At 46.4% G+C, this 27,975-nt stretch overlaps 1 protein-coding gene across 3 annotated transcripts in view; it reads right to left on the reverse strand.

Moving 5' to 3' along the window:
• Nucleotides 1-12,836: 12,836 nt before the first annotated feature.
• LOC144173874 (gamma-aminobutyric acid receptor subunit alpha-6-like) overlaps nucleotides 12,837-27,975 on the reverse strand; it is an 86,674-nt gene continuing 71,535 nt past the window's right edge. Inside the window, exons 6-9 of one of the 3 annotated variants that reach the window (XM_077702168.1) lie at nucleotides 26,327-26,447; nucleotides 24,767-24,915; nucleotides 22,102-22,334; nucleotides 12,837-17,195 (exon numbers count right to left, since the gene is read on the reverse strand). In XM_077702168.1, coding sequence (XP_077558294.1) covers nucleotides 16,779-17,195; nucleotides 22,102-22,334; nucleotides 24,767-24,915; nucleotides 26,327-26,447 — 920 coding nt within the window. In that variant the 3' untranslated portion in view covers nucleotides 12,837-16,778. Of the gene's footprint in view, nucleotides 17,196-22,101; nucleotides 22,335-24,762; nucleotides 24,916-26,309; nucleotides 26,448-27,975 lie in introns of all 3 variants that reach the window. The other 2 variants (XM_077702167.1, XM_077702169.1) reach the window with 2 other exon arrangements.

The raw sequence follows: 27,975 nt of genomic DNA on the forward strand, positions 1-27,975 counted from the left end.
ACGTGGTAGTATCATGGCTTAATATCCCCTGTCAGCTGTCCTCCTGATTCGAGGGGTTTGGGTCTGGGTTGGTGTGCTACACAGACCGTAAAATGTCTGCGACGCCGGAGGGAAACACACAGCTCCATGCTTGTCTGCTAGAATAAAGCTCGAGCCCTTCCAAGTTTCATTGAGCTCATCGGTTAGCAATTATGTCCAGTCGCAAATTACATAAAACGTACTTCGTTTCGTGCACTCCGCGCACTACGTTTAACTTCGCAGGTCATCCTTCTTCACAGAGTGGAAGGGCGCTAATTATTTTCGCTCAGTAATACCGCAATGATGGTCAGTAATCGCCCCCGCTATTTTGAGTTTGGCAGCGAATGCTTTGGGCACCGACGAACTGAGCTATAAAGCGGCGTCACTTGTGGAAAGTTCGGTAATTGCTTTTCTGCTGCCCTTTCACAGCGAAGAAGCCGCGTTCAGCGTTAGTGTAAGGATCCTTGTTGCGCATGATGTTTACGGAGCTGTCACAAAACATTGCCCATTAGCATTTTTTGTGCCGCGAAAGGTATGGGTTAACTCTATGGCTTCGGTCATCAGGTGGCATGCAACTATAAGGGTACTACGATAGTTTAAATTTCAGAAGAGCTTAGCTTTAATTGTCTTCCAAGCACGTTCAATGAAGAAAATTGCGCCAGACAGTTTCTGGTGTAATTTATCCGTGCTCTATCTTTTCTCTATCTTATTTTTTTGTAGTTGCTGCAATCATGCGTTGTTTATCAACCCGTACTCTCGCTTTCCCGCTTCTAAAACAACTTAAAAATGGCTCAACAAGCAGAGCCCCAATCGCGTTCATAATAATGCTTCGAATATCGGCATTTGGTGCTTTTGTTCGGCAGGAGAGATATAGGGAGTTCTTCAATGAACTCTAGAGAGGTAGGTCATCCGGGCTAACGGGAGGATTTGCGGCGTCATACGGGAATTACTCTATTGAGTTGGACGTGATTAGGGCAGATGGGGGAGACTGCAGCGATACAGAAACGAAGAATAATAGACGATTACTCTAAAGTAACGCCAGAGGAAGCTACACGTATTGATGTACAGCTGCCTGATTACAACGGCAATCGGAGGGTTATATTGCAGGTGTCCTGGTGAAACGCTCCGAGGCATGTTTGTTTGGACTGGGGTTTACTCCGTGACAGGCACGGTGGTCAACCCCTTTGTCCGATAATTGAGTTCAACGCCATGGAAACAGGAATAATTGCTGTATATTACATTAGACTGAATTAGAACTATTCGTTATTAGAATGCTACTATGTGTGTTTTATTGGCGCAAGGGCGTCTGAGGCCAAAGAGCGCCAAGACAATGTTTGTTTTGTCACGTTTGTTGTTAAAATACCATGGCGATGATTGTGGTGTACTTCTTAAAAATAGTGTACATATGAGTCTAAAGGGCCCTTCCTGTAAAAAGCGAAGATGCTTGAGCTGAAAGGTAACAATTATGATGTTTAAGTGTGACAAGAGCTGGGGGCATCATAACATGCCCCTCGCTCCAGCGATGGCAGTGACGTCCCTGGAACCTGTTATGAAAACGCTCTGAACCACCTTCACTGTCATCGGGTGGCCCTTATGTCACACATGGTGTGATATGAGTGCTAAAAATTTAATGTCAGCGAGGTAGGCTAAAAGGCGTTCACTTCTGATCGGGGGTTGATCGGATAAAAACAGAGATGGGTGTAAGGGTATTGTGTAGGTGTATAGCTCGGGGAAGTGTCATTTCCTTGCTACATGGTATGCGAAACATTCAACCAATACGTGGAGAATGGAGTCGTCGTCCGCACTTCTCACAAGCATGTCTAGGTAGGGAACATGTGGGATATCTACAACACTGCGGAGAGCACCACAGCGGCATTCTTGTCTGCGATTTCATTACCCGAAATGCCGCTGTGCCCAGGTACCAGGCAAACTATTACAGTCAATTTTAGAGCGTAGGCAGACATTATGGATTTTATAAGACGATTTAAAATGAAGTTCTTCGTTGGTTTTCCTGAATGAAGAGCTAGTACTGCGCTCAGGGAGTCCGTAAAAATAATAGATCTGTGTATTCTGGTTTCTGTAACGTGTTCCACAGTGGTTAAAATGCCGTGTGCCTCTGCTGTAAAAATGCTGGTATTTTTGTTCATTGTCTTTGCGACAGCAAAGTTGGGGCCATGTGCAGCGCATGACACAGAATAGGCGGACTTGGAGGCATCTGTGTAAAACGTTGTGTAGGGATATTTGTGCCGTAGGTGTAAGAAGTGCTGTAAGATGAGTTCTCTTGGTGCAGTTCTTTTGTTATTGGCTCTAAAAGATAAATCACAAGAAACCGGGGACATTTCCCCAAAAGCGACAAGGTCTGTGATTGAAGTTCTGTAAGTCTCGGTAAGAGAAATCCCAAGCTCCTCAGCTTGCACTTTCACTCTCAACGAAAAGGGCATAGATATACAGGGCCTATCGAGAAAAAAGTGCATGGCAGAGGTGTCGTTGATAATAAATGAGGAAGGATGATTTTTTATAGATGTTGTCGTCACAGCATACAATAGGTCTGTGTATAAGCGCTGGTCTTCCAGGCACCACTGGTCACATTCCACGTATAGGCCTTGTGGAGGACTCGTTCGGAAGGCTCCTGACGAAAGGCGAAGCCACAGATGTAGAACATGATCAAGCATTTTTAAGGCGGTTTTCGAAGCTGACCCGTATACTACGCTCCCATAGTAGCACCGCGACTTCACTAAACTGTTGTAGAGACGTAGCAGGCACACCTTATCTGCGCCGTAGGAGTGGTGGGATAGGACTTTTAGGACATTCATTGCCTCTATACATTTTATTTCGGCTGGCTGATGTCTTTAAATATCCAAAAAACTGTGCACGTTTCTTTCCACCGCCGCCGCAATTTTGTGTAACCTAAGTATACTATTAACAACATTGCTATTGGTTCTGCTGACTCGGTTAAATACTTAGGTGTCCATATATCCCACGACTTAAACTGGTCCTGTCACATTAACCACATAACGAACTCGGCTAACCGTGCTCTTGGCTACCTGCGCCGTAATAATCTTGGCCTAACCCCTCCCTCAATAAAATTACTTGCATACGTAACTTTCATGCGGCCTAAATTAGAATATGCAAACGCTATCTTCGATCCTTACCAAACTTATTCGATCAACAAACTCGAATCTGTCCAAAATCGAGCCGCTCGATTTATTTTATCTGATTACTCCCACTATTCAAGCGTTTCAGCGTTAAAAGCAGAACTTAACCTTCCTACACTTCAATCTCGCCGCAAAATAGTTCGACTGTGTCTTTACCACAAATTCTTCCACTCGCAACAACTTAGAAATCAGTACATCCAACTTGCCCACCGTATTTCCCGTACTAGTCACACCAATGCAGTCTATCCGGAACGTGCCCATACTAATACATTTCAACAATCATTTTTCACACGCACATACCGAGACTGGAATAACCTACCTGCTGCAGTTGCTACAATCATTGACCAATCTCGTTTCAAGCACGCGATTGAAGAAGTGCCGCCATAATTAGTGTACCCATTCTGTTGCTGTCGGTACGTTGTTGTAACCCTCCTTTCTAGTACTGTATCATACCCACCCCTTATATAGAAGTGCCGCTATAATTACTGTACAACGTCTGTTGCCGTCACAATGTTGTTACCCTTTTTTCAAGTGCCGTGTCATGCCCACCCCTCATGTAATGTCCCAATGGGACCTTTGAGGAATCAATAAATCAATAAATCAATTATTTCGAGTAGCTTTATATGAGGAATAAATGACAGCTTTTCATCTAGCACAATGCTTAAAAACTTGGGCTCATTTTTCACGGGCACAGCTACACCATTGAGCTGGACGGTGGGCTGAGGGCGAATACCAAGCCTCCTAGAAAATAAGACACATGTGCTCTTTTGAGAATTTAGCTTAAAGCCATTTTCTTCTGTCCAATTTACAAGCCTGTTTGTGGCAAGTTGTAATTGCCGCTCACAAATAGATAGGTTACAGGACCGGAAACTGATATGAACATCATCCACATAAATGGAGTAGGAAATTGTACGGGGCAGAGCTTTTCCAAATGTGATCATCTTAGCTATGAAAAGTGTGTAACTAAGTACTCCACCATGAGGAACGCCGTTCTCTTGCATATACAGTGCGGATACTGCAGCCCCAACCCTCACTCCGAATGTTCGTTCGGACAGACAGCTTTCAAGGGTGTTTTAAGCATGTTCCCATAAATACCAAAATATTTTAGGTCCCGCAGGATACCGTAGCGCCAGGCAGTGTCATATGCTTTTTCTAGATAAAAAATATGGACATAAAATACTGCTTGTTAACAAAGGCATTTTTCACATAGGATTCCAAACCGAAAAGTTGGTCTGTTGTTGACCTGCCCGACCGAAAGCCTGCCTGGCAGCTGTCGAGAATACCATTGTAATCCAGGAAGTATAGTAACCTTCTGTTGATCATTTTTTTGAACAGCTTACACAAGCAGCCGGTCAAGGCAATCGGACGATAACTTGAAACGCAGGAGGCATCCTTTCCCTGTTTCAGCAATGGCACAATGACAGCCTGTTTCCATATCTTAGGAAAGTGCCCAGCACGCCATATTTTGTTAAATAAAAAGAGGAGAGTATGGATTTTGTCTGTATGAAGGTGTTTCATCATGGTGTACGTAATGTTATCTGAACCTGGCGCTGAAGGCTTGCCACCGACCAACGCAGTCATGAGCTTGTGAAGAGAGAATGGAGAATTATAAGAGTAATTCGACTGCTTGGGGTCACGTATGGACTTCTGCTCAGCCGACTTTTTATAGTGCATAAATATGCTTGTGTAGTGTGAGGAGTTTGAGATGTGTTCAAAGTGTTGCGCCAGCGCATTTGCCTGGTCCTCTAAAGTGTCACCAGGGGTGTTGAAAAGGGGTAAGTTATATGTCCTTTGCCCGTTAGCTTTACTTATCCTATTCCAAACCTTTCGCGTATCTGTGAAGGAATTTGTAGGACTTAAGAAGGACCTCCAGCTATTGCTTTTGACCTGACGCCGAATGTGCCTTCCCATGGCTTTGGTGCGCTTGAATGGTACAAGGTTGTCTGCAGTTGGGTATCTGCGAAGAATGCCCCACGCCTTGTTCTGTGCCTGGCGCGCTTGTCGACACTCTTCATTCCACCAGGGTCGCTTTAGGTTACTTGTGCTACCAGAGGTCTGGGGAATGAATTTCTCTGCAGCGTCAAGGATATGGGCTGTGACAAGGCTACAGGCTTCATCAATACCCAAGTGTTCTATGGAAGTGTGTGAGAATTGAGACTTCTGCTTAAATTTCTCCCAGTTTGCAGCGGTTTCTTTAAACCTTTTAGTTGAGATTGCAGGGTAGGGGTCTTTGTCTAGGCACTTCAAGAGTACTGGGAAGTGGTCACTCCCTAACGGGTTTTAGTCCACCTGCCACTCAATGAGTGGGAGAAGAACAGCAGAACCGATTGCCAAGTCTGCGTGAGTACGTGTTATGTGTGGTGTTATAGTATGCTGGCTGTTTGTTGTTAAACAGACACGCACCAGACGATACCAAGAAATGTTCAATTAAACGGCCACGGCCATCGGTTCTTCCAGAGCCCCAGAGTTTGTTGTGTGCATTTAAATATCCAACTAGGATGAAGGGTTCCAGAAGCTCGTCCACCAAGGACTCGAATTTTGCGGTAGACAGACGATAATCCGGGGGAACGTGTAAAGAACATATAGTAATCAATAGACCAAAAATGATAACGCGGACAGCAACCGCCTCAAGACTCTTGAGCAGTCTAATGGACTGGGATGGGATGGATTTTCGGGTGACAATAGCAATGAATGAGCAAAGACATCTCTATCTTTCCTAAAGACAGTGTATTGTCTCAGAAAGTTACTTCGCTTGGGATTGAGGTGTGTCTCTTGGAGGCAAACAATACTGTATTGATGTTTATAGAGGAGTTCATATACATCATCTAAGTTTTTTATGAGACCCCTACGGAGCTACCTGCGTCCGTGCTCTCAGTGCCCTCAGGTGTTGTGGGAGCGAATGTAGCTGGACTGGAAGCGGAACCAGTTCCAACAGCGTCCACCGCCACGTCCTCCGCGGGCTCCGTAGGGGTAGCGATGGGGTGTTTGGCTGCGGGTGGCAGCCCGGCAGGATGAGGAACCACCAGGGACTCCGCTGTAGAGGCAGGAGGAGCTGGTGGCCACTCGGAGGGGGTTAACGACACCGACACATCAGCTAGGCTGCATTGTGTCCCAGTACTAACCAGACGTCGCCCCAACCCCCGGTGGGCGGCTTGTGCATACGATATGGCCGAAAACAACTTGTGCTTTTGGCGTGCCTCGAGGAAAATTGTTTTCAGTTACTTTGATATGATCTCCTTTTCTTTATTGAAAGATGTTCAAGATCGTGAGCATGCACCGTGTGCGCCACAGCAGTTCGGACATTTCGGAATTGTGTTTGGGCATTCTTTAGAGGTGTGATCGTTTTCGCCGCATTTAGTACAGGTGAGCTTGCCACGGCAAGCTAGCGTTCCATGGCCGTAATGCTGACACTCTAAGCATCGCCTCGAGTTAGGTATGTAGGCACGAACACGACAACTAATAAAATGCACTGTCTCGGGCAGGGTAGAGCTGGCGAAAGTAAGGATGATATGTCGCGTCTTGATGTCTGTCCCGTCCCTTCTCAATACAATTCTACGAACGCCAACAACACCTTAATCTTGCTTTCCCTCAAGGAGATCAGCGTCTGCCTCATGCAGTAGTTCTTCGTCAGAATGACACCTTGAACAGTGTTCAGAGTGCGATGCGGCGTAACGGTGACAGCCAAGTTGGCAATTTTTTCTTGCTTCAAAAGGTTGTCACTTTGGTTTTTTCGCATTACCTCAACAAGTAGGTCTCCAGAGGGCCTCTTTTTGACATTGCAATAGTTCCCAACAATGTTATCAATGCACTTGGCAATGAAGAACACTGACAAGTCAGTGATTGGTGATTTGTCGTCGGATGAGTGTACCACTAGGTACTTGCTGAATGTTGCCTGGGGTGGTTCGATTCCCAGTGCTTCGGGGCGACCCCGTTTAGGAGGCCGACCTGGAAAAATGTGGAACAAGGAAGGAAGGAGATGACAGGACAGTGTTAAGAAAGAGAATAGGAAAGACAAAGAACAAAGATAAGGACAGGAAAAGGCAACTGGCTGATTCCCCCCAGGGCGGGTCAGACCAGGGGCACCGTCTGTGCAAAGCGGGGGCCAAAGTGGTGTGTTGCCGCTGTGTTGTGTTGCCGCATGAAGGTCCAAAACAACCCTGGCATTGGCTCAACCACGAAGATGCCCTTTTCCTCAGACATGGAAAAGCCACGCACAGCCTATGGCGTGGGTGGGTCCAACCCACATGGGCTCGGGGTCGGCGGTGTCGCCACTACCGTCACCTTGATGCACAAGGTGCCCCTGCGGGCGGTTAGTAGAATGAAGTCTGCTGATTCATGTTGTCTTCTTTGAAGCCGACCACGGTTGTCCCCGCGACCTTCAGTCGTCTTCATCTAGATGCTTTTTTGATGCAACGGATGTAAGATCCTCCCCTCCCGGCAAAAAAGATGAACTTGGTCAACAAGCTTCATTTGCTAAGCAGCTGTACAGGTCTTCTCACTGTTGCTCCGTTGGGTAACTTGACCATGTAGGCTCTGACCACAATATCACGACCCGACTACATTTCCAAGACTACCAATCTTTCACATATGCCGGGGAGCCTTGCCTTCCTGTACAAGGACGAAGTCTCCAACGCATACATGACTTGACTCGCTGCTGTTCGAAGTGCGGGCGAAACGTAGAGATAAGAGGTATTCTTTGCGCCACCGACTCCAAACGTGGTCAAGCATCTTTTTCCTGTGTTTCCATCTACGTGTTACCCAATTAATAGGGGAGGTAGACGAATTTGAAGACAGTCGTTTCCCAACAAGAAAGTGCGCAGGCGCAACTGCATTACGTTCCTGTGGTGGTGTAGCGTGGTTGGTTAAGGTCGAGTGTTCACAACACTTTCATCTTCACTTAGAAGAGTTGTTAAGTCCTCAAAAGAGAGTTTGCCTGTCGATAGTACTTTCCTAAGACTCACTTTGACGGTTCTTTTCATTCTCTCCCAAAGTCCGCCCCACCACGCTGCTCTTTCAACTATAAATTTCCATTTGATTCGCCGTTCGGAGCAGTGTTATTGAAACATCCTATCGAACAGTCTCTTTTCCCCCACCGTAATTTTTTTCGCAGCCTTTCGGAACGTATGTGCATTGCCCGTGTAAATGACGGTCGGTATAACACGTCGTGCGGTGAATCGTAGAAATGCTAATAAGAATATCTCTGTTGATAAACCTGAAACAAGCTCCAAATGCACAGCCTTGGTTGCCGCACAAGTGAAGAGAGCCACATAAGCCTTAGCAAAAGAAGTTTCTTGCTTTACAAACAACGGTCCCACAAAGTCTAGTCCAACAACCTGAAACGGGTCGGAGCGACACACTCTGTCGGAAGGCAAAGGAGCGGTAGGAGTTGTGGCTGGTCGTAAACGAGTGCTCATGCAAATTGTGCATCTGTTGGCAACTCTTTTGACGAGTTGTCGACCTCTAGGAATCCAGTATCTCTCTCGTAGCTCGGTGAGCGTGTCCTTTGTACCACCATGCAAAGACCGTAGATGTGCACCCGTGACTACCAGTTCGGTGAATAGATCTTGGGAAGGTAGCAGAATCGGGTGCTTCACGTCTGGTGTCTCTTCTGAAAAGTGGAGCCTCCCTCCTACACGCAAACATGCGGTGGAGTCAACCATGGGGTCGAATTTTGATGTTTTAGACTGTTTGTCAACGTGGTGTCCAAGCCGCAATTGAGCCATATTTTCTCGCCGTAAGCTTCCTTCTGCACCGTCTTGATCCGGTACTCCTCTGCTGTGGTTATTTCTTCCTCCGTAATTGTAGAAAACGTCGCAGTGGTAGCTACTCTAACCTTGGCTATAAATGGAAATACACATGCCGTTACGCGTAAAACGCGCCGAAGTCGGATGTAACGTGACAACTCAAGAATGGGTTTTAAGACCGCCACATGCAAAGTTTTCACTTCGTCCTTAATTTCCAGGTCCACCTCACTTGGGAACAAAACTGAGTGTTGTTTGTCAGCTGGCCAGTCATGACTGTCTTTTACAAGCCACAATGGCCAAGACCATCACAAATAATCTGTTGACAGGTAGTTGAGGGATGTTCCCCGTGTAAGACGATCAGCCGGGTTTTCATATCCAGGGCAATGCCTCCACTTTGTCTTGTCTGTGCAACTCTGAACCTCTGCGACTTGATTTCTGACAAACTCGTTTCACTGTGCCGGATTTCCACGCCACCAATGGAGTGTAACTGACGAGTCCATCCAGTACACTATTTGGCTGAGCTGAAGCAATCCATAAAAAATAGTCTTTTAGAAAGGTGGCGACCTGGATCCAAGATGTGCTGCCATAAGTCCGAGCAGTGCTAAAGTCATGGTCTTCATTGGTGCAATTCTTGACTTGGAGAACACCAGTGTGCTGCGAACGTGACCTTTTGAATCGTCAACTCTCAGGCACGCACAAGCCCCGTAAGCGCGTTGGCTGGCGTCGCAAAAAAAACATGCAGCTGTACAGATTTGGGATGTTGGTCGAACACGACGCACCTGTCGACAGTTATGCCTCCAAGCTGGGGCAACTCATATCGCCAATTCTACCAGTGTTTTTCCAAATCACTTGGTAAATTATCATCCCAACCGACGCCTCGTTGCCATAACTCTTCAAAAATAAATTTTGCTCCGATCGTGAAGGAGCAAGCAAGCCTAGCGGGTCAAATATTTTGGCCACCACTTGAATAACATACATTTAGCAATCGCTTTTCATGTCGGACCGTCCTTGTACAGCCTTTGTGGAAACTGTTATGAGGTCCTTCTCTGGATTCCACAGAAAACCAAGAATTTTGAGAGTTTCCATAGAGAGACATCCTTCACGCGCCACGAAGAGCTCACGTAAGTACTGCGAGTTAAAGGCCCACTTCCTTAAGTTCATGTCAGCAGCTTCAATTATGTTTTTCGATTCATAAAATATATTAATAGCCTCTCTTTCTTTGGGCGCTCCAACCAGTAGGTCAGCCACGTAAAATGACTGCGACTTTAGATCGGCTGTCCCAGCAAGTGGTCCTTTAACTGTTTTCAAATGATGTTGAAGCGTGACATTGAGCCGGAACGGACTAGCCTTTGTGCCGAATGGGACTCTGGCCATCCTATAATCTTCTATTTCAGGTTAGCGTTCGTCTTTTTTCGGTAGCCTTCTAAAGCAGAGGAACCTGAGAGCATCCCTGTCCAATTTCCGGACACTGATCTGCAGAAAAGCCTTTCCAATGTCGGCTGTCATAGCTACTAGATACATGCGGAAATGAATTAGAAGCTTGGCCATGTCTGCAACAAGCCTCGGTCTCTTTTCCAAATGATCGTTTAAGGGCGTAGCACCGGGCCGATGAGAAGAGACATCGAAAACGATGAGCACCCTTTTGCGGTCGACTCGCTACGTATTACGGTATGATGCCGCATGTAGTAAACGTTGTTGGCATTGCTTGGCAGTGGAACCTTTTGTGCATGACCCATGTTCATGTAATTTCTAATCGTAGTGCCACACTCCACTTTAAACTCTTGATTACGGGACAGCTTTAACCCTAGAGATTTGAGTCTCTTGATTGCTCGTGGGCGGCTGTATTTCAGTTGCCCAGTTCTCAATTTCCAAGGTAGAGCCACTTCATAGCGGCCATTAACAAAGGTCAGCTTTCGATCGATTTGTGCCAATACAGTTTGCACCCCGTCAGGTTGTTCCTGCTTCTGATCAGAAATGCCTACACTTTCCACACTCAAAAAGCCTTCAAGCTCTTCACCGACCGGTTAGAAGCCTTCAAGCTCTTCACCAACAAAGTTAGATAAACCCGTAATGCCAAGAAAAAGTCGACAACTTTCCCCTAAAGAACAGGTTGTAACAAAATAGGTCAGGTAACGGCCTGCGAACGTGTATGCAGTTCGTATTTTGCATCGAAAAGGAGCCAGATCCGATTGTCGCACGAATCAAAATAATCCATTTTCCAGATGCGAGTGTGCTTTTGGTTTTACGTAATATATAACCAACATGGCGGTCTCCTTGTGAGTTCCCACATTACAGCTCGGAGTTTCCGGCGAGATGAATTAATTATTTATGATATCAGTAAAAAATAATTTAAAAAATAACAAGTAATAATTAGCCATTTACCTTCTAATTACTTGTAGCTACCTCACACGTGAAACGTATCACATAGAAGCTTTGACGGCGTTGCATTGGGTCCCGTAATAAAGTTTCGCTGTTTTCTCAAATTCTGATTTGGTGGATTTGACTGATGTCAAAAAAGAGCTCCTTATATGGTTCGGCAGCGTAATACGACAAGTCGTTCCGGGATCAGATCTGTTAGTATTTGTTTAGGTTATACAGTATGCCCCCCAGTAAGGGCTCGGCCACTCACTGTTTACCGCGCGGCCATACTGTTTTTATACCAAACAGCATCTGCCCTAGCGATGGAAGTCGTATTTCCAGCTATCAATCTATATCGGCAGCATTCTGGTATAGAAACATTGTAGGCACACACCAAGCTCGGGAAACGCACGGTCGCAGTATTCAAACTAATATTCACACCCCTCGTTCTCACGTCTGATAGCTCTGAGAACGCTACCCTTGCTTACAAGGACTTAGCTGGGTGTTTGACAATTTTTAACTTTTTTCCTCTCTCAGAGAGAGAGAGAGATAGAGAACAAACTTTGCTGTCCGCAGGACCTAAATTTAGGTCCTAATCTCAGTCTACAATTTACCTCTTTCAGAAATCCCGCCTTGCCACGCCAACAGCCCAATTCAGCTGGTTGTAAACAGAAAGCTTTCTGTCCTCACTCGTTGGTTCGGCTGGGGCGCCGCTTTTCGGCCTTGCTTTTTTCTGTTCACCTTGAGCCTCTTTGCCCCCTTGTTCCCTCCAGTCCTGATATCCGAGGTTTCAGTTGTTAAATGATAGGTGTCAAGGTGTTAGCGTATGCGTATGAGGTTACTTATGCGTGTGGTAATAAGGATATTGTGTATCACGTCGTGGAACTAAACATCCGTCCACACTTCCGACGAAAGCGAGCGAAAGCGACGGGAATTCTGTCGCGCGACGAAAACTGGTCCCGAACATTCGCCAAAAACGATCGTCGCGCGACAAAGCGATGGAATTTCCGTCGCTTTCGCTCGATTTCGTCGTAAGTGTGAACGGACCTTAACGCAGCCGTTTTTCTTGGCTGCTGGGCCTTCTGTAAATCTGCAGAAATATCAAAATTTTCAGTTTGAACAGTGGAGACTGCCACATGATAGTTCGGTCCTATTCGCTGGGGCTATGTTACCATGCGCAAGCTGGGGGTGCTGTTACGTATATATGTCGTAACTGTGACTAGTTCGGGTCATATTCTGTGCATGGTGCGTCTTGGAGGAACGGGAGCTTCCACATCTTTCCAGGACCAAGGTTGGCTTTATATTATTGGTGGCTAAATTAATGTACGCCCCACAGGTCCTCCACTATGTACGTGTGAGCATTCGGCATTTTTTAGCGAAACATGTCTGAGTGGGACCGATGGAATCCTGAAAAAAACTAACGTATTTCCTCATAGACCAGTTGGTCGACCTAAAAAAATCGATTTTTAGGGCGGACTCAATTTGTCAGAACGGTTACTTGAAAATCGCGAAAAAGGAACGGGTTTAGATAAAACAATACACTTATTGATCATGAAGAAGAAGTACAATAGTATACCTTATACATTTATGTCACAAACCACGAATTGGTATACATTTAGATCGTTCGAATATAGACGCGTTTACTCTGTGCGCAAAGAATGGTCGCATGGTTCTTTTCTCCGTTTGCGATTCGGGTCTTCGAAGGCTTGAGGATCCATTAGACTCACTTTCAGTAAACATTGGATGCACGTTTAGCGAAGCTTCTGACGCACTTTTACACAGTTTTGATGTCAGAAAGCTCTCGCGCTTCTTTCAACTTTCTTAAGAAGGTATGGTTAAGTTTTTTCTTGAATCCTGGCAAGGTAAGTCGGGCGTTTGAAATGGCCGCCCACGTGACGAGACAGTCTCTCCGCTTGGTATGAATGGGGGTGGACTCATCCGTTTGTTAGTTTCGTAATGGTTGCCCGTTTATTTTACTTGCGAAATATTACTCACCCTTTTCCTCGCGCAGTGGTTCAGTGACGCCTGTCAGGTAACTTGCAGTTCTCACTGTTTATCCCAAGTTAAAGACTGTAGTTCGTAGGGGTTCCAAAAGGAAGCGGTAGATTATTCCCGCGATATTGGACTTCTATTGACTCTTTCTTTGATACTGCGCGGAAAAGTGTCAACGAAGATATAATAGCTGTATACTTCCAATCCCCGTTTAGCGTTTCGTATTCGAGAACTTTCTGCTATTTTGCGGCGCGTCAAACGCATGCACAATTCCGTGGCGAATAAAACGTCTTTTTTTCAACTACGTGGTGAACAACAAAATCAGACAACACAATTGGACAACAAAACGCACAAAAAAGTTTGAAATTATTTAGCGCAGCGCACCTTGGATGTTGCCGTGAGTTTTTCCACTGTATCTTAAACTTAAAGTCTTAGGTATAAACAGCGTTTAGAAGAACAAGATCCAGCTTCCCCGTCAGACCGCTCGTTCACAACGCGCGAGACGCCAAATATTCAGTTCAAATCAAGGGCACAGAGAGATTGGTATCTGCGGTGCGGTCCAGCCACTCCGACGTTGGCGCACTCCATCCGCTCGCAAGGACCTCAGCAGTAAAGGAAGCTTGGTCGTGCTGCAACTGAAACGACATGCGCTGGCGGCTGCGTCAGATAAAATGTTGCCCTGTGTGCCGCAGGTACCAGCAATCTATTGAAGAACGCGTATTACAAGGACCAGTATCTCTCAAGATTATTCTAGGGCCGTGTCTTTTGAAGAGCAATCAGGTGCCGTTCGCGCATTGTCATTATGCGAGTTTAATTGATTTCACACACATGCACCATGTGGTTGGGTTGTTCGATTTTAAGAACTTGTGAGGACAAAGAGCACCAATCGCCGGTAATAAGGTCCGCTAAAGCAAGGTGATGTCAGGAGTGTAATCACTCGGTCCTTCCGTGAAAACGTGGCTCCCCAGAAATAAACACACCAGTGGCAGGTGATTGCGTTGTCATTTCGCATTCTTGTACTTGGTCGTTGTTTCCGCTAACAACGTGCCTGTGGGGATGGTTTCACACAACACCTTCACGTGCAGCATTGTACCGAACACTGACATGTGCGCTATCGAAATGCAATGAGCTGTAATGAAAACGTAAACAGAGAAATGTGAAATGGAGCGCACAAGTGTCGGTATTTCTTTTCTCGCCAAGTAGGTAAACCAGTGACTTCATGACATTAAAGCGGAAATGCAGGTTTACGTAACGATACCTGAAGCATGCGGCTATCGTCAACGGTGATTATTAAGAATAGCGCCAGCTTAGAAAAAAAATGTTGATGAGAAAACATGTTGTACAGTGAAACTTAGCGTAGACTCCGTGCATATGCAGTCATTCGACAAACGTTGGCGGCTGTGACTGCTGAAATAAACATAATACACGCGGCATCACTCTAGATTGAAGGTGCACTCACAATGCCAGTTCACAACAATGCAGGCTTGTCTGACAACAAACTCGCAAATACATTTTCCCGCGTCCTGCGGTGGCAGAATTCATTTGAGCCATGCCTTCAAGCCTGGTTGTTTGTTTTGTTGCGCATCTTGTTTTCTTATAAGGGACAATGTACACAAGGGGAACAACCACCGCAACTGGCGTTCTCAACATATGAAGTCTAACTAACCACAGCATGGTTGCCCGTTTATTGAACTTTTTCTGTGCCAGGAAATAAATTTTGCATGCACTGAAATTTTTTTTTTCTGCCATAATTACCTATTGACTTTTTTTCACCGTTTTGCGCTTTGTTTCACCGTTGCGCTTTGTTGCGCTTTGTTTGCGCTTTGTCACCGTTTTGCGCTTTGCGCTTTGTTTTGCGTTTTGCTTTGTTAAGATTCCTTTAGTTTACTCGTTGTATAATCCACTAGAGCTAGTTTTTTACGTCATGAATATATTCCACGGTCTGTTGTTCCTGTACTGCCCTTTTCCCCACTCTCCTTCTAGAGTTTTAATATGGGGCTGCAGTATAAATAAATAAATAAATAAATAAATAAATAAATACATAAATAAATAAATAAATACATAAATAAATAAATAAATAAATAAATAAATAAATAAATAAATAAATAAATAAATAAATAAATAAATAAATAAATAAATAAATAAATAAATAAATAAATAAATAAATAAATAAATAAATAAATAAATAAATAAATAAATAAATAAAAGTGATAGCTATCCTGCGATTCCCTGTGGTTCAGCTTCCTGAAGAATAAACTTTAATTCCGCCCAGTTGCACCGTACTCTTCGCATCTCGATTGCGTTAACCTCTCTAACTGTTAAAAAAAGGTGGCAAGAGGGTGGACAGTAGTTCTCTATTATCTCGGTTGTGGGCAGTCAGTGAAGCAGATTGCGGGAGCTATTAATAGGACGGGTCGTTTCTGTTAAAAGAAACAAAAACAAACACAGCGTGTACATCAGAGATCGACGTATATTCCTTACCAACGGGTAAGTGAAAGCTACCTTACGTTTTTGTATTCTTCATTCGTTTGTGGCAGGCATGTGCAGTCTGCTGCAAGAACAGAATCAAAAGTGTGTATGTGGAAAATGATTGAACTTATTGGCGCCCAATATTCCCGGGTTTCGCGGAGGAGCGGCTATCTTCTGCCATCTCTAGATAGCGATCCAGCCCCGTTAAGTAAGCTTTCTTGGAGCAGTGTTTGTCCGATGTTGCCTCTTGTCAACGCGTCTTATTTCTCTCTTTGTGTGTACATGATGCCCTAAAAGTCTCACCGAACGAGAGATGCCTCGCAAGCATCGCGGAAAACTATTTCTTATTCGCGATGCCCCACGTCTATGGAAAAGTGGACCTCATTCGTTCATTCCTGGAACACAGTCTGAATCCGCACATCGTGACTCTTTAGACTGCCACAAACAAGCAAGAAGTGAACGGAGACTTGTAAGTTAGAGCGAATTCTACGTGCTCGGAATGAATCAATACTTCTTTTCATTGGCAGCAGAGCTTCGGGTATACGCATGTCAAGCAGCGCTATCAGTGAGCAAGCAACAAGCCGCCAAGCATCATAACCCCGGCGCCAAATTGAACACATAGCCAACTTTCTCAATGCGCAGGCAGTGTCTTCACGATGTAAAGAAAGGCTGAACGGTTTCCTCGTTGCGTGGTCATCTTTTCCTGGCCCTGGTCTCTTTTTCATTCGGCCGCTTAGTGCAGTGCACGGCCCACTTGGGCTAGTCAAGCGTTGCACAAACACACCACTACACGCGCCCGAAGAATCGTCACTCGCATTGCAGTCTTGTCGTCACAACACCGTCACCAGGGGGCGAAGAAAGCGTTCGCGTCGTGGGCGCGAAGGGCCAACAACTGTCGCGTCAGTTGACAAGCAGCGCTAAGTTTCCCAAGGGGGGCTTCTTAGGCGCAGAACGCCCGCAGCGCGACGCTTTTCAATTCCCTTGTAAGAAAAAAAAAAAAAAAAAGGAGAGAGAGGTTGAGAGGAAAGTGCGAGCGGGAAATTCAGTTCTGCGCAGGCGGGTCCTCGGGGGTTTCGTCGTCGACGAAGTAGAGGAACAGCGTCCAGTACATGACTTTGAGCGTCGTGAACGTGATGGGAAAGATGATGCGGGCCCACGCGTCCAGTTCGCCCGCCACTTCACTCGGGGTGAGGCGCTCCTCCGGGACTGCGGGACCCCGACTGCCACCGCCGCCGCGGCTGCACCGCGCGTACGCCGTGGTGGGGTGGCTGTCGCCGAGTCGCTGCTTGGGCCGCCAGCGGAGCCCGAATCGGGTTAGGAAACCGCCGAAGGCCGCCGAGGCAGCCTGCCTCCGCCTCGCCTCTTCGCCAGCTTCCTCCTCGGCCTGCTCCAGACGGAGCCGGACGTTCTCCGAGTCGGCCGAGTTCTCCGCGTCTTCCGGGGCAGACTCCTTGAACTCCTGCGGACATGTGATGGGGAATGAACGCTTCGTAGTGGTGACACAAATAGCGTGGGTGGTGTCGTGAAAGAACAGCTGGCCTAATAGAACGAGTCCCGCCCATGGACCTAGCAAAGTTCTCGTACGAGATGTCAGTGGCGTAAGCCAACTCAACGGCAGTAGTGGCTGCACCAAAAAGAGCCTTTTATCTTTTATTTATACCGGAAAATCCGTTAATTTCCTGCTTTTCAACCATGGAGATCAAACGGCGGTGTTTGCGGTCAGTAAAAAGACAACCCCTAAGTCAATACCACATCGCTGTCCTATAGAGAAACTGAAGTGCATTAGTTTATCTGTGGCGCTATTGCGCATTCTACCTCATGCGATCGGTTATCTGACACTTAAGTCGAAGTCCGCAGCCTTTAGTTATCTGTAATGCGCGACAGAAGGCGGAACACTATGCGCCGCTTGCGTATGCCACGCCAACTATTGCGATGTTGCAACGTTAATTTGCAATATGCCCCCTCAGCCTCCTAGACATTTTTTCTTGCCTACTTCATAGCTGACAGCGTCTTTATGTTTTTCCACGCGTCGGATGCACACTTTAAAACCACCTCCAATCTGGCTAAATTTCCCCTGAAAAATGTTCAGTGCGACGGGATAACCGGTCACAGAGAATAGACGGGGATGAGTCCTGTGTAGGGAAAGAACGTACTCCTCCCACGAAACATGAGTGTGAATTGGTCGAAAAAATTCAGTTCGGGGTCTCTGAATTTTGCATCTTTGTACTTTTAAATTGTACAAGAGAGCTCATACCTGCTTATTGCCGGACTTGGTGCTTCCGGTGGGTAGTAAAATAACCAGTAGTGAATAACGAACACTCTAAATTATAAAAAGCCTGACAGCGAAATAGCTACAAAGGTGGTGGCAGCAGTGGTAGCTAGCTAGCTGCTTATTGTTCCCTCACTCACTCACTCACTCACTCACTCACTCACTCACTCACTCACTCACTCACTCACTCACTCACTCACTCACTCACTCACTCACTCACTCACTCACTCACTCACTCACTCACTCACTCACTCACTCACTCACTCACTCACTCACTCACTCACTCACTCACTCACTCACTCACTCACTCACTCACTCACTCAAAAAGCTTTCCTACCCTCATCAGCGTCGTGGTGTTTGTCGGGTTGTCTTAGCAAATTTGATGTTATAGAAGAGATTGCACCGCCTCTTGCGTTTGTATATAATCTCTAGACGTGCGCGCAAACAAGACGTGTGGTTCAGCAGCCCGCCTAGAGAGCCTGGCGTCACAGACGTTAAGGGCGAAGCGAGTTCACAAGCATGCAGGCAACGATGAACAAAAACATGATTCACGTAGTAGGTGCCCTGAACAAGAACCTACGGAAAACTTTCTTCAAGCTTTATGTCTCCGCACTGGGCCTAAAAGCACCGGGTGAATTATAACCTGCCCACAACACGCCAGCTAATTTTCCGGCAGTTGATACTTGAGAGTAAACTGAAAGGCAACCGATTAACAGACGCCACTTCAGTGTAAGACATTTGTAGCCGAATACGACATCTATGGCGCTTCAAAAGACGATCACCATTTCAGGTAGGCATAGAACAGCCCCGAGTTTGTAGATAGTCTGCAATGCCTCTAAGGCGGGGCAATATGCGGCATAGCTATTCGAATAAAATTCAACCTCAGAACAATTGCATTCACCACTTCAAGAACATTTTCAGATTTCATTTAAAGGCTAGAAAGCATTTACAAACAACCACACCAACAGTAAAGTACGTCCTTTAATATGCGGTTGCTTAGAATTAAGGACGGGGCATCAAATTGAGAAAACTCACTCGAGTAAATGGATGGTGCTGCGTGATCTGGCTTGTTTAATATTTCTTTCTTGTATTGTTCGCAAACTAAACAACTAAAAGGAACTTTTTAGCGCCGCCAGCAGTGCAATTTTCGAAAAGCACGCCCTTGTGCGAAACCAACACGAGTGAGGAACGCGAAGCCAGGAGGAAAGACGAGCATGCAGCTCTGTTTCTAGGCAACAGGTGGGCATGCGCAGAGCGGAGTGCCTGCTGAGCCAGAAGGATACAGAGCAGATCTTTCTCGTTGGCGAAATGTCCCTGGCACTGCGACCTGCCGCCTCGTTCGGCTGTCTCAGCTGACTTCTGTATGTGTAGTGGATGTGTGCAGTTGTAAGCACGGATATATTAGGACCATAAGCTGGTCGTGTTGTTGGATACCGAGCGAACTCGGGGTAAAAATACAGCGTCGTTTCCCGCTCAATCTGAAAAATATGCGTCGTTTAACGCGGTTTAACTTACAGCCACGTTTAGTCTAACCAACTACATGTTTGTTTATCTCATAATGGTCTAGCCGTGATGAATGTGTGCTAATAAAGCTGTATATTGTAACCTGGAACCAGTGGTGTGCTGTTTGAATGTATTTGTAGATTATCAAATGCATAGACCACCTTTAATAGAACTAGGGGCTTAAAAAACCAAAGTGCGCCAAGATTCGCCAAGGGGCAACGCGGTAGTTCGCGTGGTAGTCTCGAATTGACCACCATGAAACGATGGCAATCATTTTTTTTTGTCATCTGAAAAATTTCTTTGTCGGTTCCTATGGCGTCCACGTGACCTCATTTCCCAGATATATGCCCCAGAAAGATATCATACATTTTTTGACGCGAATCGTCTAGCGAACATGGCCAGCGAACAAAGGCTCAAATTTGTATTTACCGCTTCCACTGGAGGACCTTGAACTGGATGTGCCGTACTTGGCACTAGCGGAGCCGGGTCAGTGTTTTTAATGAGCTGCGCCGGAGGCGTCCGCATTCGTTACTACCAAAGTTACCTTGCTGTTCGTTCCGGCACCGATTAATAATGGCCGAGAAATGGGCGCACTCACAAAATGGAAGAAACACTCAAAGATAGCACGCAAATACCCAAGCGACAGGCTCGGTTTCTTTGTTTCCGTTCGAAGGCTGGCGACCGCTTGATATTCTCGCCACGCCGACGAGGAAGAGTCGGACAAAATACGCTCTCTCTCCTTTGCGCTCGACGAACCAGCCGTGGGTGGTACGGGCTCTCAGGCTGTGATCAGGACACGCGTGGAAGGCTTCTACCTTCGTAGGTGCATTACGTCCTACGCGCAAAATTTGACTCGCTGTGCGGAGGACTGTCTTTGATATACGCCATGCATATCGTTGCCAGTTGCGCTTGTAAACACAGTAAGCGGCGAGCAAACACTGCCGTTTTAGAGCTCGTTCGCGAGAAAAAGGAAAAATATTCTACTCTAAGGCCTCCGTTGATATTTTCTTTCTAAAGATCTCGATAGAGTTGCGCCAGAACCCGGAAAATTTTCCTCGCCAGCCACAAATCCGATTCGAATGAAATGGACTGATATTAAAAAAAAAGAAAGTTATATTTGCTGAACTATACGGCACACGTTCGAGTTTGTTTAGGCGTATTTGTCACTAGAAACGCCCTTATTGCGCTGCTGAGCCCTGTTGGTAGGGTTCACGTGCAAGTACCGCAAAAAAAAGAGCAAAAAAGTAAAAAGGCGGCATACTGTGCGAGAAAAAGAATTTGAAGAAGAGAAAGCAAAGTAAAGAAAAAAGAAAGCAAGAATGGGAAAGTAAACCTACCGGCGAAAAAAAAAAGGAGTAGAAAGGATTCAAATATTTTTTCAGCAAACAAAAGGAGTTTGTGTTTCTAAAAGATGCTGCCAGTAATTGAGAAGTCGGCTTTACAGAGGGAAATATATGTAAAAAGGATGGCGTTGTATTTCAGCTCAGACATAACTGGAGCAAAAACAGACAAACCCATTTAAAAACACGTGAAAATGAAATGAAACCTGATTTTTAAGGAATAACCGGCTGCCTGCAATATACGACAGAAAATGTTCAAACGTACTGATTAGTGCGACGATTAGTTCCACCTAGCTACCTAGATTTGCATGGCTGATTCCAAAGCAAATGCTTATGTCACGGCCCAGTCGAAAAAGACGACAAGAAAAAATTTCTGTAGTTTGTCGTATCTTCGCGTGTGGCACTGTCGTCTTGTCGTATTATTACCGTGTCGTAATTCTCATGTTCTGTCGTGTGTCGCATTCCTGTCCTGATTTTGATTTTCCGTCGTGCTGAATTCCTGTTTTGTCGTAACAACAGGACAAATGTTGTCCCAACAAAGTTTTTTGTCGTACGACAGGAATTGTGGTTAGCTTTTTGCGGTATTCCTGTTGTGATTTTAGACTGGGGGTATGGATGGCACGTATAGCTAGACTCATTTAATTAAAATACTGAATCTGCCCCGTGGGTAAATATAAGTTCGCACTCAACATGAGAACCGTTCTAGCCGTGCCGAGCAATGGCAGCAATTCGCATCGCGGCGAGCCAGTTATCTGGGGTGAGCCAGTTATCTACATGACTGAAAATTGGGCCAGCTGACAGATGGCTCTTTCTCATGGATCAATGAACGCAGTGAACGAATGGAGAAGGTCTGGATAACATCGTCCAGCTAGGTGCCACGGTCACTGACAGGCTACCACCACCGGTAACCCGCCATCCATATTAGCCCATCGGAAGCTAAATAGAGTTCTTTAGAGCGAAAACTCTATTATTTTAGGCACAAACCCAGAAAACGCCGCGTAGCGTCAATCTAACCTTCAACCTCAGTCAAGGTCAAGCCAGCGCCTCGTCGGGTTGCGCAGTGAAAGCGTCTAGTCGCTCGGCGTTCCAAATTGAGGAATGAGGAGGAAGGGATATAGGAAAGAGTAAGGGCGCGTGTCGTTAGAAAATGACTCAAGGAGGCAAGTACCGCCTCCTCTCGCGCTGGAAACCGAGCTTTCGCTCGACAAGCTTAGTTTACCCGCGCTCAAGCACGGGAATGTTCTCTCTCTCACCTTGGCGAGCTCCCTGCGCTCCTCTTGCTGGGCGAGTGCTTCGAGCCGCTTCCGCTGCCGGTGCAGAAGGAAGCGTTCGATGTAGTTGACGCAGGCGTACTCCACTAGCGCCGCGAAGACGAACGTGAAGCACATGATGACGAACCAGTCGAGCGCGGTCGCGTAGTCCACCCGTGGTAGGGACGCCCGCCCTCCGAAGCCCATCGTCACCAGCGTCAGCACGGTCGTGGCGCCTGCGCCGTCAACGAGAGCCCGAACGTCGGGTCGTTACTTTGTCAGAAGTTACTTTGTTGCTTGTATCGCAACCGGGACTGTGCCTATGAGCGGATAATTGCGATGTGTATGGATAGGAGGATTTTCCTCATTTTTAACACGATTGCGGAATGAGTGCGTGGGAAAAATGGTGTATTACAGCTATTTTTACAAATCACGGCGAGAGCAATCATGCGAAGTCTGTAGCTTAATTAGGTCAGTAGTGAGGGTATCGGTGATCACAAGATGCCGTAAATGGTGACGGCAGCACCTGACTCAGGGAAGGTATTGGATTGTGTGCCGCGCTCAAGAAACGGAGCCGGCAGATGGTCGTCCATCTGAACAACGAAAATCAATGTCGCTGCTGCAAGGCCCGAAATTCCTTTAACAACTGTTCTCTGCGAGATGTAAACACCAGAAACCTGACGCGAGTGTTTCACGGCCAACCTGCCCAACACCTGCACACTTACCACACTGCAGCACATTGCCTTAACTTGCCCTACTTTCGCATCCTATCGAAATTCTCTAAAAAGCGTCCCAGCATTGGTAGTCGGCCATGTCTAACCGGCGTGCGGGAGCGGCGATTTTTCGGTCTGACGACGCTCTTGGGAAGGAACAGCCCAGCAGACGGTGGGCCCGGCTGAGCGCGGTTTCTAAGCGTTTGCAACTTGGCTTCCGTCATACGTCGCTGACGCATGAAAAGTCGCCGCTCCCGAACGCTGCTTAAAGATTTGGCCGACCGTACTCTGTATGTTGGATCTGTATCCTTCGCTACGACCTACAAGACCAAAAAATATAAACTCACAGTGCCCACGAAGAACTCTCTCTGTAGCGGCTTATTCTGTTATGTCTGTATTAATCCTCTCTCCCGTTCCTAATCGCCCATAATTGGACCACTGGTCCCCCTGCTCCACATTGAAAGTGCTACCACTACTTCTAAGAGATGTCTACAGAACCGAAGGTGTATGCGAAGCACTTCATGGTATGCGGTTTGCATAGTGTCCCGCGGAGCGCTTTCCACATTGAGCCAAACCTTGGAGGGGACGGGAAACAGTTGGCTTTGCTGCATGGCACGACAATAAAGAGTACGAGAAAGCCCGATTTATAATACGAGTTAAAATTAAACTGATTTGATTGATTGATTATGACTTTTAACGCGCCAACGCTACATAGGCGGCGAGGCGCGCCGTAGTGGAGGGCTCCGGATTCTTTTTCACCACCTGGGGATCTTTAACGTGCACCGAAATCTCGAACGCACGGGCGTTTTCGCTTTTTGCCTCCATCAGAAAAACGGCCGCCGCGGCCGGGAATCGAAGCCGCGTCCTAAAATTAAACTGGTGTACGGACTACTTCTGCAGCTACAGCCCACCCGCCTTCACTGCGGAATCCCCGCTCTCTTTGCAAGACCAAGAAGAGTCAACAGCACATTCATGCATTGCGAACACTGCCGCAATGCAGCGTACATCAAACATCGCATATGGCCTGAACTTGGTCTCGTTAGGATAGGTTGAGGTCTTGCCATACAAGGCGCTGGATGCCTAACCTCGCGGCTCTAGCCAGAAGGCAATCTCCCTTCAGGATAATCCTGAGAGATCTTACAGGAGTGGTGAAAAACTGCTCCTGCACGCGATTGCACATCACGTTTTTGTGAATGGTAGGTCGGAGCTCCTAGAGCAACCTTTTCACTGTGTTTATTTCTGTAGAATGTGCTCAAGCTTCAGTCACTGCACCTATAAAGGGCGTTTCAGGTGCGAAGCACATTAGGGGCTCTGGCTGCAGGCGTCTCATGTCGTCATCGTCGTTCGTCATCGTATTCTCGTGTGGTCACGGTACTAAAACACTGGGACACTCGTTTTCCAACGCCTCGCGCTACAACGTTTCATTTGCATGGGCAAAAACGAGAACTAAAAGAACGCACCGGGCCGCTCGTTTTTCGTTCTCGCTTGCTTGCTTGCTTCTATTTCGCTCTGTACTCGCTTTAACTTCAAAATTTGCAGTTCTCCGTTTCGAATTCCACTTCTCTTTCATCTTCGTAATTGGGATGTCGCGTATGTCAGCGCGCGCCATGTGGCAAGAGAGAGACTTACGATCTTTGAATACACTTATACACTGCATGCTTCATCCCTCCACAGGTTTCACGTTAGTGGAAATGGCCCGGTTTTCCTTTTTATAAACGACGACCTTGAGGCTGTCTTTAATGGCCTTGAATGGTTTTGAATCGCTGTTGTCTTGAATTCGATTTCTAAATCCAGACTACAAATTAGCGAGCTGGTGGGACGTCTGAGCGTTTTCCTCGTTTACCGCAGTAATACCGCAGCTCACGCGCTGGTCCCTTGTCGGAAGGAGAAATTTCTGCTGTGTAGGTGAAACGCGGTTGCGAGCAAAGGAGCAGCAGTCCTGGTGACAGACCTACAGCGACGCGGCCTGCGGCATCGCTGCGGTTTATCCAAAAGGCGACCCAAGAGGCGCCGACGATCATGGAGCAAGGTGCGTAGATTTGAAGAATGAAGTAGCCCCGCCGTCGGCTGAGGATGAACCGGGCCATGAGGGACGAGCGCACTTCTGCCAGAGGGAAAACAAAAGAGAGGGACACAATGCAGGGGGCAGTTTGCGGGCTTTCCCCTCCTTCGCGCACTGTCAAGCAGCGCCGAGGAGCTTTGCTTCCACCTTCGTGCCTTGAGCGCGGAAGTGGTTGGACGCGGCAACGAACAAACTTCGTTTAATAAAAATCACGTTTTCACTCACTCTCTCCTCCTCTCCAATACATATTATTTTCACTGCTGCCACTTTGTCTTTGCCTCTTTGCTTCCGTCTTATTGAGGAAACCGAAATAAAAAGAATGAGACAAGCTGATTTCAAGCTCTACCATAACATAGTTATTGGATATACACCAGTTGCGAAGCTGCCCACAGGCCCCATGTATCGAAAGCCGGTCTTCGGTTGCCGCCCTGCGCCGGGGCAAGCACGGGGCAAGTTGACTAGCCTGTCGTCTGTCCATCGGCAGAAAGTTGCAGTAGTGGCACTCAAGTGCTTGCGGCTGCTGCTGTAAGTCATAAAAGAAAAAAAAAAACTCCACAAGAGCATAAATACATTAATTTTTACATAATTAAATGTCTTCCAATAAAAAAAAGCAAGCTTTATTTTACAAAAAGTTGTGATTAAGTAACACTTTATCGAAGTTCAGTTTTTGTCCCCTAGGGGTGCACCAGTACACTTCCCCCTCAGCTTCAATGGAGCAGGGGGCACGCGCAGCCCGGATTCTGAAGCGGAGTTTCGCAACTGGTATATATTGAAGAACTCTGCTACCATAATATACCGCGAGTTAGTCGCTGAGTTGTAACGATGGCCACTATCCGGGACTTGTTTATTTTTTTGTTCTTAGTACGCATTCCCGGAAGGCAACCTAAAAGGAGGAAGTGAGGCGAAGATTACGAATATATTTCACAGTATTATTTATCGTACAGCGCTACCGGAAGAAACAATTTTTTATGGATCAGTAACTGACAATACGTAAATGTCGTTATTTAGAACGAAATTCACCTCGAGCACTTATTTGTAAAGGCATAAACAGTGTGGGTAGCGTTTTGGTTTCGTTTAGAAGCTTATCATATATACAATCAAAGCCCCACCTCAAAACTCGGGTTACGCGATTTCTAAAGCTGTTGGCAGAATTTGTCATTGCCTTAGCAGCGTTTCGTAACAGGCTGCACCAAGTTAACAAGAATTCAATGCGTAAGAAGATGGAAAAGATATTATCCATTATTCCTTAAAAACAGCAAGAAAATGCACCATTTGTTACTGAAGTGTCCCAAGGATGCAACTAAGGTTTCATAGTGGATTATTAACAGAGTTTATGCTAAGCGCATTAAATATTTGTTGGTTTCTAATCTATCTTGACCAAGACACAGACGCTAACATGGAAGAGGAAAAAACAGGGGCAGGAAAATAGGTCTAACCACCGCCGGGTCCATACGTAGTCAGGTTGCTCGCGGTGACGTTGAGAAATTCATATTGCGAAAGGGTGACGTCTGGTGATATCACAACAGGATTTGGGCCTTTCCACTTGAAGACCACCTCCTTTGATGAATACGCAACTGGGAACAAACACACGGCAGCATATCAGTAGACGTTTACGCCGGAAAATTCCTCTTCAACAAAAAACGCTTTACCGAGCGCTCCAGTACAGGAAATATTCTTGTGACTTCCTCTACGAAACCATTTTGGACAATGATTAAATATCTTGTAATTGAATGAAGTTTGGTAACAAGCATTTATTGGTATTGCAAGATTGTTTGGGACAACGTGACGTGTCTGCCACATAAAAATACAAGGACACTTCTCAAACACTTTTCTTCTTGGGGCTGGGAACCGTGATGAAAATCTATATTCAAGTAATTTCTGGCGCAGAAAATTGGTACCAATGCACAGATGTCGTTAAAGCACAGAAATCCTACCGGCTAACTACACACGCTGCAATTAGAGTGCTCTTCCGCTGTGTACGTCAGCATAGTGGGCCATGTGCAGCTCCGTACGCCGGAATAGACAAGAAATCGTCTATGCGTGCGTCAGATTCAGCGCATTTCGCAGTGCCTCCAGTGCGCGCACATTATTGGCACCACTACGAAGTATACGCACCTCTACAAATGATGTTTAATCCCCGCCACAAAACTTTCATCGCCACTGAGCCCGCAGACCTGAGGGAGTCGCTCCATTACGCAAGCGACCATCCTGCTCGGTGCACGATAACTTTTGCATGTAAAGCGCACGCACCGTGTGAGAACGTAAGTTAATTTGTCTTCAGTGGCTACCAGGACACCGTGGTATAGCGGGTAACACTATTTCTGGCGCGGCTGCCAGAGAAAAAACCCGCTGATTAGAAGCAAATTTTGGAACCTCGTTTTCTGGGGAGGGTAAGAGGGCAGTGTTACGTGACCTGGGTTGGAAGCTCCTGCTATTCGCGGAGAAAAAGCTTCAAAAGTGACATATGCCTGTTCATGAGGTAAACACAAAGTGTAATTCCGGGATCCGTGAGCGATCCCTGAGAGGTATGAGCTACATCGACTGAGACTCAACGTTGCGCACAACCGTAGCTAAGTCATGCAAACTAAAATTATCCATGCGCCCAGTGTGGTTTATAAATGACATCTATCCCGTCGTACGCTACTTCCCGTGGTTCACTGGTGGACGAGGAACAGTGTGGAAAGCACTTGTGCGAGGCAGTTTATTAAATAAAAGTTTTTTTTACGAAGCCCCCATATGGCACATATACACCTACAAGGAGGATCGTGTTGCATGTTCCAGTGAGACTGGCCGGTACATGGATGGACAGATATCTGGGGGGATTCGTGTAGGAATGTATGAAATTAAAAAAAAGAAAGTTTTTCCATGAGCCTGAATGTATGCGCGTCTGACCCATCTCAATACACTACTATCTAAAAACCTCACGTATGGTAGACGGTAAAGGGCACAGGGAATAAATAGTCAATTAATGCATGTGTCATGCCCTTGCTGGAGAATCTCTACAGACACTCGAAAGAAAAGTGCACGTTGAGAGACCTGAAAGTGTCAGCATCCTCTGTTTTGAACCTATAAAGAGTGAGTCAATTCCAGATAGCGTGTCCA

Source organism: Haemaphysalis longicornis, unplaced genomic scaffold (genome assembly GCF_048455015.1).
Source record: "Haemaphysalis longicornis isolate Haplotype H1 unplaced genomic scaffold, Haemaphysalis longicornis Haplotype H1 scaffold_3, whole genome shotgun sequence".
In the NCBI taxonomy this organism is placed as follows: Eukaryota; Metazoa; Arthropoda; class Arachnida; order Ixodida; family Ixodidae; genus Haemaphysalis; species Haemaphysalis longicornis.